The sequence below is a fragment of the Puntigrus tetrazona genome, chromosome 18 (assembly GCF_018831695.1).
Source record: "Puntigrus tetrazona isolate hp1 chromosome 18, ASM1883169v1, whole genome shotgun sequence".
In the NCBI taxonomy this organism is placed as follows: domain Eukaryota; kingdom Metazoa; phylum Chordata; class Actinopteri; order Cypriniformes; family Cyprinidae; genus Puntigrus; species Puntigrus tetrazona.
In genome coordinates this window covers 6,466,047-6,477,743 of record NC_056716.1, presented here as the reverse complement: position 1 = coordinate 6,477,743, position 11,697 = coordinate 6,466,047, and the positions used below count along the sequence as shown (strand labels likewise).

At 35.2% G+C, this 11,697-nt stretch overlaps 2 protein-coding genes across 2 annotated transcripts; both read left to right on the top strand.

Moving 5' to 3' along the window:
* Positions 1-575: 575 nt before the first annotated feature.
* LOC122322920 (extracellular calcium-sensing receptor-like) lies at positions 576-4,064 on the top strand. The gene is made up of 6 exons (XM_043216530.1): positions 576-874; positions 1,032-1,320; positions 1,413-2,168; positions 2,267-2,494; positions 2,892-3,015; positions 3,166-4,064. The coding sequence occupies exons 1-6, from the start codon at positions 669-671 to the stop codon at positions 4,062-4,064; spliced, it is 2,502 nt and encodes an 833-aa protein (XP_043072465.1). The 5' UTR covers positions 576-668.
* A 4,064-nt stretch (positions 4,065-8,128) lies between these two features.
* On the top strand, positions 8,129-11,497 carry LOC122322929 (extracellular calcium-sensing receptor-like). Its single transcript, XM_043216539.1, has 6 exons — positions 8,129-8,337; positions 8,511-8,799; positions 8,932-9,687; positions 9,922-10,149; positions 10,250-10,373; positions 10,584-11,497. Exons 1-6 carry the CDS (start codon positions 8,129-8,131, stop codon positions 11,495-11,497), a joined length of 2,520 nt encoding a protein of 839 aa, XP_043072474.1.
* The last annotated feature ends 200 nt before the right edge of the window (positions 11,498-11,697 follow it).

Below are 11,697 nucleotides of genomic sequence, written 5' to 3'. Positions count from 1 at the left end.
GTAACGGTTACACAATTTCTTTAGTTGGGATAATTCTTTCTTCACATAATCTTTTTTCCTACTATATGTGTAAGGTATATTAGAACACATATAAAGCTTGTGTACATCTGAATCTCACAAGAATTACCGCACTCTTGATGTGTTTTTTATATGGTGATTGTGAAACATTTGATGTGTGATTAATATATACATTATTGGTGTCAAACAGTTAATTTGCAATTAATTGTATCCATAATAAAAGCTGTTGTTTACATAATATATGTTTGTGTACACTGTGTACATTTCTTATGTGTATATATAAATACAAACACATGCGTGTATATATATTTAAAAAAAAAAACATGTTTATATATATATATATATATATATATATATATATATATATATATATATATATATATATATATACATACAGTACATATAAATATATTATGTGAACAAAAAATAATAACTTTCATTGTGGTTTTAATTGTGATTAATCATTTGACAGCACTAATACAATATAACTCATATTATCTTGTCTGCCTCTGCTATGCCTGACTCTCAGTCCTGTCTTATGAGGTCATTGGCTACATTGAAAATCAATCATCCATATTAAGTATGCCTATAAAAGTGCAATTATTGTATCAAGTCATTTGTATTTGCCACAGTTAAACAGAATCTTTGGGATGTCAGTCTTTCTTTATACACTGCTTATCTTTCAACTACATGCAAAGGCAGAAAAGCCTATTTGCAGATTGATGGGGGACCCTAAGTACCCGCTGTTATCAAAGGATGGAGACGTAAACATTGGAGCACTGTTCTCCGTCCACAGCATAGAGATATTACCTTTATTTAAATATACACAAAAACCTCATCTTTTATCATGTTCAAGGTTAGTTACTTGTAAAATATAGATCTTAATGTATTTAAACATTACAGACATCATATGCAGATTTCGAAATAATACAAATAAAGTATGGCTTTTTGTCTGTATTTTTCTGTTTATGCTAATGATTTGCATTTAATACACTGGTTTATTTTTTTTACAGTGTGAGTCTAAGAGATTTTCGAATGGCTCAGACCATGATTTTTGCCATTGAGGAGATTAATAGAAGTCAAAGTTTGTTACCAAATGTTTCTGTTGGCTACCGAATTTATGATACCTGTGGTTCAAGACTGTCTTCTATGAGCGCAACTATGGCATTGATGAATGGTCCAGAGTTTATGGCAGGAGACAGATGCAATGGACAGTCTCCTATACATGCTATCATAGGAGAAACGGAGTCTTCTGCTACAGTAATCCTGTCCAGAACAATAGGACCTTTTAAAATTCCTGTGGTAAGGATCAACACCAAATACTTGGACATAATCACGCTTATGATGATTGTTTAACATCTAGCTTTTGTTCTTTCTTTCTTTTTAAATTTCAGATAAGTCCCTCAGCCTCATGTGAATGTCTTAGTAATAGGAAAAATTACCCCTCTTTTTTTAGAACTATTGCTAGTGACTACCACCAAAGCAGAGCACTTGCATACATAGTCAAACACTTTGGCTGGTCTTGGGTCGGAGCTGTGAACACTGACAATGATTATGGAAACAATGGGATGACAATATTTTTGAATACAGCCCAAGAGGAGGGAATCTGTGTGGAGTACTCTGTGAAATTCTACCGAACAGAGGTTGACAAGCTCCAAAAAGTGGTAGAGACAATAAAAAAAAGCACTGCAAAAGTGATTGTTGCATTTCTTACCAGTTCTGAAATGTACAATCTACTTGAGCAGCTACATATTCAGAATATTACAGGTCTCCAAATGATTGGAGTGGAAGGATGGATAACTGCAAAGAGTTTGATCACTCCAGACAGTTTTCATGTGCTTGGAGGGTCACTTGGATTTGCAGTGAGAAAAATTGATATTGAAAGTTTTGCAGATTATGTTATAAAAGCATTCTGGGAAACAGATTTTCCATGCTCACAGATTGAGAGTAATTCTTCTCAATATGCTGTAGATTGCAACATATATCAAGATCTACTATTGCTTAAAAACTACAATGAAGATGTACCTGAACAAAGATATTCAAGCAATGTTTATAAGGCAGTTTATGCTGTGGCTCACTCACTCCATAATCTACTCAAGTGCAGAGAACAAGCAGGTTGTGAGAAAGGCTTGAATATACAACCGCAGGAGGTACAAATAATAATAATAATAATGATAATAAAAAAAATAAGCAGTAAGGTCAAGAAAATGAGCAAGAGGATAACTGAAAAATGACTTTTTCTCAATAGGTTGTTGAGGCTCTGAAAAAGGTTGATTTCACTGTAAAAATGGGAGATCGTGTGTGGTTTGACAGCACTGGTGCAACAGTAGCCCAGTATGAAGTTGTAAACTGGCAGCAGGACTCAAATGGCTCAATCCAATTTAAACCAGTAGGATACTATGATGCCTCACTGCCCCCTGACCAGCGCTTTGTACTTAACACTGAAAACATAATCTGGGCTGGAGGACAAATTGAGGTAAATGCCAGTTTTATGTCTGACCTAAAAGGTTTAATGAAACTAGAAACACAAAATATTATATATTAAGAGGGCACTTTAAATATATTAGCACTGCCATATAAAAATGACCTTTGCAGGATACCACATTGGAAGGATAAAAAATGTAAAAAAAAAGTTCCCCTGTAAAATGGTCAAAATCAACAGCAGAGGGCGTTAATAAGCCAAGGACTCTTGCTTGGTAATGGTGATAGTTTTTAAAGATACATTTTCTTAATATAATTACTGATTTGCATCATATAAAAGTTTAAAATATATAATAATTTGATCAAAGTGATTTTAGCAAATAGATCTTCATTCTTCAAAGTCAGTATAAACAACAACAACAACAAAAAAAAATATTTTCTCTTTTATTCAGAAACCAAGGTCTGTGTGCAGTGAGAGCTGTCCTCCAGGCACTAGGAAGGCTGCACAGAAAGGAAGACCTGTCTGCTGTTATGACTGTATTCCATGTGCAGAAGGAGAAATCAGTAATGAGACAGGTAATTTCTGGGCCATGTCACAGTTTCAAGGAAAATTGCTCCTTTTTTGGTTTTCCCTTTTACGTTGCAGTTCTGGATGCAGTTTCCTAGCAAAGGATTTAAATAAAGTTATTTTATCTCTAACTATAATGATCATTACTTTTTTTCCAGATTCAAATAACTGCAAGCAGTGTCCAGGTGAATACTGGTCTAATGCTGAAAAAAATAAATGTGTCTTAAAGGCTGTAGAGTTTCTGTCATTCACAGAAGTTATGGGTATAGTTTTAGTCTTTTTCTCACTTTTTGGAGCAGGATTAACTGTACTGATGGCCATCCTGTTTTACAGCAAAAAAGACACCCCCATAGTAAAAGCCAACAACTCAGAGCTGAGCTTCTTGCTGCTCTTTTCATTGGCTCTTTGTTTTCTCTGTTCTCTTACTTTCATTGGTCGGCCCACAGAGTGGTCCTGTATGTTGCGTCACACAGCATTTGGGATCACATTTGTTCTCTGTATCTCCTGTGTTCTGGGTAAAACAATAGTTGTGTTAATGGCCTTCAAGGCTACACTTCCAGGAAGTAATGTCATGAAATGGTTTGGTCCTGCACAACAACGACTTAGTGTTCTTGTCTTTACACTTATACAGGTTCTTATCTGTGTGGCTTGGCTAAAAATATCACCTCCATTTCCATACAGAAATTTGAAATATTATAATGAAAAGATTGTTCTTGAGTGCAGTCTGGGTTCTACTGTAGGTTTCTGGGCTGTGCTTGGTTATATTGGCCTATTGGCTGTCTTGTGCTTCATTCTAGCTTTTCTAGCTCGCAAGCTGCCTGATAACTTCAATGAAGCCAAGTTCATCACATTCAGTATGCTGATATTCTGTGCTGTATGGATCACATTTATTCCATCTTATGTCAGTCCTCCTGGAAAGTTTACTGTAGCTGTGGAGATATTTGCCATTTTAGCCTCAAGCTTTGGTTTATTATTCTGCATATTTGTTCCTAAATGTTACATAATTCTGTGTAAGCCGGAACAAAACACAAAGCAACATCTGATGGGAAAAGTTTAAATATAAATCATAGTCACAAATAAAGAGAGACATATAAATCAACATTGCAGTACTTTGTGATGTTTTATTCAATAAACGTACAAACAAATTGATTAAAAATTAACCCTCAAAGTTTAATAATGAACAAGGCATATTTAAATTAGCAAATATTCTATACCTATTTTAAATTCATTTTCTTTTGTGATATACTCCCATTCTTTGAAAACACTATACATACCTATTCTGTGCATTTTTGGCAAATTATATTTACATTGTCCATCTAAATTGTGCTGTCACTTTAATTGAGCAAGGGCAGCAGCAAAAATTGTTATGCACTCTAGGCCCACCAACGACTATGCACTCAAGCATAATGCATAGCGCAGATTGCTACTCAATCAAGCTTGCTGGTCTTAGCACTCATAGGTCTGCAAACCTTGTCACTCTCTAGTTTAATGGTCACAACACTGTCTATCTTGGATACAGAGGCTGTTTCCGCTGAATCCCTTCCTGAGCTTACTCTGGTTCCCGAATCCATTTCTGTGCCTCCTATAGTCCTAGAGTCTTTTCCATACGTTACTCCAGCCTTTGAATCTGCTCCAAAGCACGCTCCAGTAATACATACATGCCTATGTCACAATGAAAGAATGTTTTGTTAACAGCAGTAGTATTGATGCTGCCATTTAAGGGAGATGCTGTGTGTTGGCATTCTGAAAATAGATATAGTTAAGAGTTATTAAGATGACTTACAACAGAACAGCACAACCTAAATGTTAGAATTTATTCAACAGATTTTATGGATGACAGTTTTGTGAATCTAAGTGAGTGCAAGGCTGGCTGTGCACAAAGGCTATTTCTAAAAGAAAAAATGGGTCAGTTCTGAATTTGCTATGACAATCTGGTTTTTCGGAATTAGCGACTGTAAGTATGTTTTGTTATTAATAAGTAAATGGACTGTTCAAATGTGCAGTGTAATGTAACACATTGTGTGTGTGTATGTTTGAGAGAGAGACAGGATCACATCACAGCGGAGTCAGCTTTTATTAATACTGTACTGCAAATACATATACACATGTTTCACTTGGGATATATTATCGGGAAACATGGTGTGAGCTTTGATTGTTATGCTTATGATGCTCAGCTATATATTTCTTTGCCGCAGAACAAAACATACCAATTTGCAAAACTTTATACTGGACAAAAAGTAAATACTTACTTTTTGGACCAAAACCCAAATCCCAATCTAGGGACCAGATTTACAAAAAAAATACTGTATTTTTACAATAGCTTTTATATCTTTTATTAAACATTTTTAATGCTAAGTAATAAAAATATTTGGCAATTCACAGTGCACTAATACATTTTAACAGATACAACTTCTACATTTTAAAAAGGTATTATTTCTAATTTAATATTAGCTAAAATTAATACATTTTTAAGCTATTGTTCATGTTAACTAATACAGTTAATGTTAACAAAGTCTCGGTTGTTTGTGTAACATGACGTCATGGGGTCTTGGGAACCCAATTACCTCTGGAATTTAAGAAGATATATATAAGATGGCAGCATGCAACCACTCATTCAGGTTTATGATGAGGAGCCAAGGCACGTCCCTTGATGGCTCAGAGCGCAGTTCATAGGCTGCAAGATTCCTCTTTGATGTTGTCCAGTTGTCGCGCTAGATGGCTAATCTCATTCCTTGATTAGTTCTTCATCTGGTTTTTCCTGTCATTCCTGAGCCTCCAGTTCCAGCTGCTCAATGTAAGGGGGATTTAGAAACGCTGACACAGAACTGGAAGAGAAGAACAAAATCAAACAAGTCAATACAAACAAAAAAGCAAGGCAAGACAGTGGTCTTCTGATGTACGTGCTTCTAACTGGTGTTTCTGGTGAGACAGCTGAAGAACAGAGGGAGAACAAAGGAAAACAACAGAACAGGGAGCAGAAGACCACTGGATGCTTTCTGTCTTCTGTAAGAGGAGGTCCTTCCTCCCTTTTTAAAGAAAGGGTGGAGCTACCTGTAAGATATAGGGGAGGGAAAAGTAGAGAAAGAGAACACTTTTCCTAAATTATAATTAAATGAATCCCAAAAATGGTGTTGATGTAAACAGCTGAAATTAACATTTCAATGAATTAAAATTCAGTGATGTTGTTATCAAATTATAAGAACAATTTTACAGTAATTAACCTAATCAACAGCTGAAATAATTTTTTTAATTAATATCGGCAGTTAATGATTAAAATTCAATGAGGTCGTCATCAAATTATGTAAACAATTATCATAACATTAATCAGCAAATACTGTCGCAATTCAGAATTTTGTATGAAATGTAATTCAGTAGGAAATTACATTTAAAATTCAAATTAGCAATGCTAAAAACAAGTAGTAGTATTTACTCATGTAATTGAGATTGATAAGAGCAGTTATAACTGAACTGATGACAAAGTACCACGGAAATACAGGACAAGAACCACAATTACTTAATAATTAAATCAACAGCTATGGCAGTATAAACAATTTGTCAATGTTCTTTTCAGTGAGAGGAGAGGTGAGATTTCATTTAACAACAAACTTCAAATATGTTGTTCTCATTATAAACGCTATCTATTAAACAGTTATGCATAGACTAACATAGCAAGCTTTCATTACACATTAAACACGTTGGAGGTCTATGAGAGATTATTTGTGAACCTACATATATTTGCTTTAATAGCAAATGGGAATTCTGACTGTCCTTCTTAGAAGTCTTCGCAAGTTTACCTGTTTCTTTGTTTGAAAAGTAAAAAGGCACGTTTTTGTGATGGACAGGATGCATGGTCAGAGGGGTCACGCTGTGGAGATCTCGGAATTCTTTCCATGACCACTCGCAATTTCAGCCCTTTGTTCCCACCATGCCAACTTTTTAAAGACCTGTAGCATGCACCAACTTGAAATTAGTTAATTTAGTGGATAGTCTCGGCTCTCACACTGAGGCAAGCTCTCACAACTCTAAGTGCAGCCCACAGATTAACATAGCTTTCATAGACAATTGAACAAGTTTTTGGGACAGACCTGATATGTTGATCAGAAAAGATGCTTGAGATGCTTCTCTCTAGAAATATGGCATTTTGTATTTGACTGGGGCCTAGTTTATAAAGTCAGTTAATTCTCAGCACATAGAAACTCTTTCACTTAGATATCATAAAATAAAGGTTGTTTCTATTCATCTAACTGCCTAATACAAATGCGAATTTAAGGATAACATATTAATTGATGTTCAACAAATAAAAAATAGATATAATATGGATAAACATAGGATAAATACTGGCTTTTCTGTCTATGTCAGTGCTGGCTGCAGACATTTTCATTGCTGGAGATTTTAATATTCATGTAAATAATAAACATGCATTGGCGTCAGCATCTTTACATTATAAACTCTTTTGTATTTAGACAACACACGTTTGGACCTAATTATCGTCATAATCAAACTTTAGATTTAATGGGATGCTTCACTCATTAATAACCCATACAACTATTGTGCATGTTTGGAACACAAATTGATTTAATTAAGAAAGACATTTTTATGAAGCTATGAGAATACTTTTTGTGTGGAAAGAAAACAAAAATAATAACTTTACTCAGCTATTCTTTAACTATTCTTCAACCTGGCACCATTTCAGAGAGTATCACATTTAGACACTGTGGTGACATGTCCAAGATGCTTCAAGAGACCATAATTACATTTCATAATTACATTGCAACAGAAAAAAAAGATGCATTAACTAATACATGTTTTATACAGCAAGTGATGTATTTGTTTTTTAAAATTCATTTATTTCTTTAAGACCAAATAGAAACAGCATTATCTAAATAAAGGTTTACAACAAATTGAATATCTTATTATAAACAGTGTTACAATTTACTGCTATTTAAAAATAATTTCAAAATAGCTGGACACAACCTCGCTTGACCTGCCTACCACCCTACCACCCTATGAGGTCATTGGCTACATTTAGAGTCATTCATCCATATGAATTATGACTATAAAAGTGCAAATATAGTACCAGGTACCTTGCATTTGCATCTGCAGTTAAGCCCAACTGTTGGGATGCTTATCTTATTTTACAAACTCCTGCTTTTCCATCATCTTAATACAAAAGCAGAAAAGCCACTTTGCAGATTAATGGGGGACTCAAAATATCCACAGTTATCCAAGGATGGAGAAGTAACTATCGGAGCACTTTTTCCAATCCGGAGCACAGAGACATTACCTTCATTTGAGTTTACAAAAAAACCTCAGCTGCTATCATGCTCCAGGTTTGTTGCACTGCAAAAAAATTAGAGCAGATAATATGACCAATACAACCAGATAAAAAGAAAGACAAATATAGATTTCAGTTAATTAATATTTTATAGCAGCACAATGTGAACTGAACAACATTTAAAATAATAATAATAATAAAGCAAAAATGCTTTTTATGCTTTCACAGTGTGAACCTAAGAGGTTTCCGGATGGCTCAAATAATGATTTTTGCCACTGAGGAGATTAATCGAAGTGAAAATTTACTCCCAAATGTTTCCATTGGCTACAGAATCTATGATAGTTGTGGTTCAAGACTATCTACCATAAGTGGAACTATGGCATTGTTGAACGGTCATGTGTCTGTAGTTGGGGAAAAATGCAATGGACAGTCTCCTATACATGCTATTATAGGTGAAACAGAGTCTTCTGCTACAGTGATTCTGTCCAGAACTACCGGACCTTTTAAAATTCCTGTGGTAAGGAGAAATACCTGTAAAATCCTGAAATAATTACTAACAATGAATTGTATCACTGTTTCCAGATTTTTATATTTTATTATTATTATTATTATTATTATTATTATTATCATTATTGTTGTTGTTTTTCAGATAAGTCACTCAGCTTCATGTGAATGTCTCAGTAATAGGAAAGAGTATCCTTCTTTCTTCAGAACTATTGCTAGTGACTACCACCAGAGCAGAGCCCTTGCATACATAGTTAAGCACTTTGGCTGGTCTTGGGTTGGAGCTGTGAACAGTGACAATGACTATGGAAACAATGGAATGGCCATATTTCTGAACACAGCCCAGGAAGAGGGGATTTGTGTGGAGTACTCTGTGAAATTCTACCGAACAGAGCCTGACAAACTCCAAAAAGCGGTAGAGACAATAAAAAAAAGCACAGCAAAAGTGATAATTGCCTTTCTTACTACTTCTGAAATGTACAACCTACTCAAGCAGCTAACTGTTCAAAACATTACCGGCTTCCAAATGATTGGTGTCGAGTCATGGATAACTGCAAAGAGCTTAATCACTCCAAACAGTTTTCATGTGCTGGGAGGGTCGCTGGGATTTGCAGTGAGAAAAGTTGATATTGAAGGTTTTTCAGAGTATGTTGTAAAAACATTCTGGGACATAACTTTTCCATGCTTATGGACTGAGAGAAATTCCTCTCAATATGCATTAAATTGCAGTGTATATCAAGATCTACTTGGGCTGAAGAACTACAATGAAGATGTGCCTGAACAAAGATATGCAAGCAATGTATACAAAGCAGTTTATGCTGTGGCTCATTCTCTACACGGTCTACTCAAGTGCACAGCAATGAAGGGTTGTGAAAAAGACCTGAAAATACAACCACAGCAGGTAATATATGATTTAACAAAAGAGAGTGGTACACAAATAGAATCCAGGTTTTGGTGCTCTGTGCATTTTGTATATCTCACTTATCTGACACATTCAGATCTGTTTATGGAGCTTATTCCTAATGAGCTGATGATCTGAATCAGGTCTGTTAAATAAGGGAGACATGCAAAATATGCAGATCAGTATTAATAACTACTGCAATAACCTATTTATGTTTACATGTGTCTACAATAGGTGGTTGAGGCTCTAAAAAAAGTAAATTTCACTATAAAGATGGGTGATCGTGTGTGGTTTGACAGCACTGGTGGCATAGCAGCCCAATATGAAGTCATAAACTGGCAGCAGGGCTCTGATGGATCAGTACAATTTAAACCAGTGGGATACTATGATGCCTCACTGCCACCTGACCAGCGTTTTATGCTCAAACCTGAAAACATAATCTGGGTTGGAGGACAGCTGGAGGTAAATGCCATTATTTATTATAAAGATTTTGTTAAAACTGGGACATAAACAAAGAATAAGAATAAGTAGTTATGTGAAATATATATATTTTTCTATGTAGAAGCCAAGGTCTGTGTGCAGTGAGAGCTGTCCTCCAGGCACTAGGAAGGCTACACAGAAAGGAAGACCTGTCTGCTGTTATGACTGTATTCCATGTGCAGAAGGAGAAATCAGTAATGAGACAGGTAATCTTCAAATCATCTCCCAGTGTCAAAGAAATCTCGTTATTTCCTTCTTTGTTTTTTCTTAACATATGTCTTAACATACAGTTTGCATATAGCACAATAATCTTGCTTTTGTTTGTAACTAGTTTTGTTTTGTTTTGCAGTTTGCTATAAGGGTTTAAATAAAGTTATTTTATCTCTAACTATAATAATCAAAACTTCTGTTTCCAGATTCAAATAACTGCAAGCAGTGTCCAGGTGAATACTGGTCTAATGCTGAAAAAAATAAATGTGTCTTAAAGGCTGTGGAATTTCTATCATTCACAGAAGTTATGGGTATAGTTCTAGTCTTTTTCTCATTGTTTGGAGCAGGATTAACTGTGCTGGTGGCCATCCTGTTTTACAGCAAGAAGGACACCCCCATAGTAAAAGCCAACAACTCAGAGCTGAGCTTCCTGCTGCTCTTCTCATTGACTCTGTGTTTCCTCTGTTCCCTTGCTTTCATTGGACGGCCCACAGAGTGGTCCTGTATGTTGCGTCACACAGCGTTTGGGATCACTTTTGTTCTTTGTATCTCCTGTGTTCTGGGGAAAACAATAGTTGTGTTAATGGCCTTTAAGGCTACACTTCCAGGAAGTAATGTCATGAAATGGTTTGGGCCTGCACAACAACGACTTAGTGTTCTTGCCTTTACAGTAATACAGGTTCTTATCTGTGTACTTTGGCTAATATTATTTCCTCCATTTCCCTACAAAAATATGAAATATTATAAAGAAAAGGTAATTCTTGAGTGCAGTCTGGGTTCAACTATAGGTTTCTGGGCTGTGTTGGGGTATATTGGCCTACTGGCTGTTCTGTGTTTCATTTTGGCTTTTCTGGCTCGCACACTGCCTGATAACTTTAATGAAGCCAAATTCATCACATTCAGTATGCTCATATTCTGTGCTGTATGGATCACATTTATTCCAGCTTATGTCAGTTCTCCTGGAAAATTCACTGTAGCTGTGGAGATATTTGCCATTTTAGCATCAAGCTTTGGTGTTCTATTTTGCATATTTGCACCGAAATGTTACATTATCGTATTCAAGCCTGAACAAAATACAAAACAGCATTTGATGGGAAAAGTCTTGCCTAAGTCCTATTGACACACACACACACACACACACACACACACACACACATATATATATATATATATATATATATATATATATATATATATATATATATATATATATATATATATATATAGTATTATAGTGGTATGTTTTAGACCTGTCAAAATTGCAGAATATCTAAATTTGAATTTTACATTTAGATCTCTTAGTTGTTTGTCTTTTTATCT

What these genes read in the sequence shown, in the direction of transcription:
- LOC122322929 (XM_043216539.1), top strand. Translation starts at nt 8,129, where the DNA reads ATGCTTATCTTATTTTACAAACTCCTGCTTTTCCATCATCTTAATACA. An exon ending in CAGCTGCTATCATGCTCCAG is followed by an intron (nt 8,338 to 8,510) that starts GTTTGTTGCACT and finishes ATGCTTTCACAG; the next exon opens with TGTGAACCTAAGAGGTTTCC. An exon ending in TGAAAATACAACCACAGCAG is followed by an intron (nt 9,688 to 9,921) that starts GTAATATATGAT and finishes TGTCTACAATAG; the next exon opens with GTGGTTGAGGCTCTAAAAAA.
- LOC122322920 (XM_043216530.1), top strand. Translation starts at nt 669, where the DNA reads ATGTCAGTCTTTCTTTATACACTGCTTATCTTTCAACTACATGCAAAG. An exon ending in CATCTTTTATCATGTTCAAG is followed by an intron (nt 875 to 1,031) that starts GTTAGTTACTTG and finishes TTTTTTTTACAG; the next exon opens with TGTGAGTCTAAGAGATTTTC. An exon ending in GACCTTTTAAAATTCCTGTG is followed by an intron (nt 1,321 to 1,412) that starts GTAAGGATCAAC and finishes TTTAAATTTCAG; the next exon opens with ATAAGTCCCTCAGCCTCATG.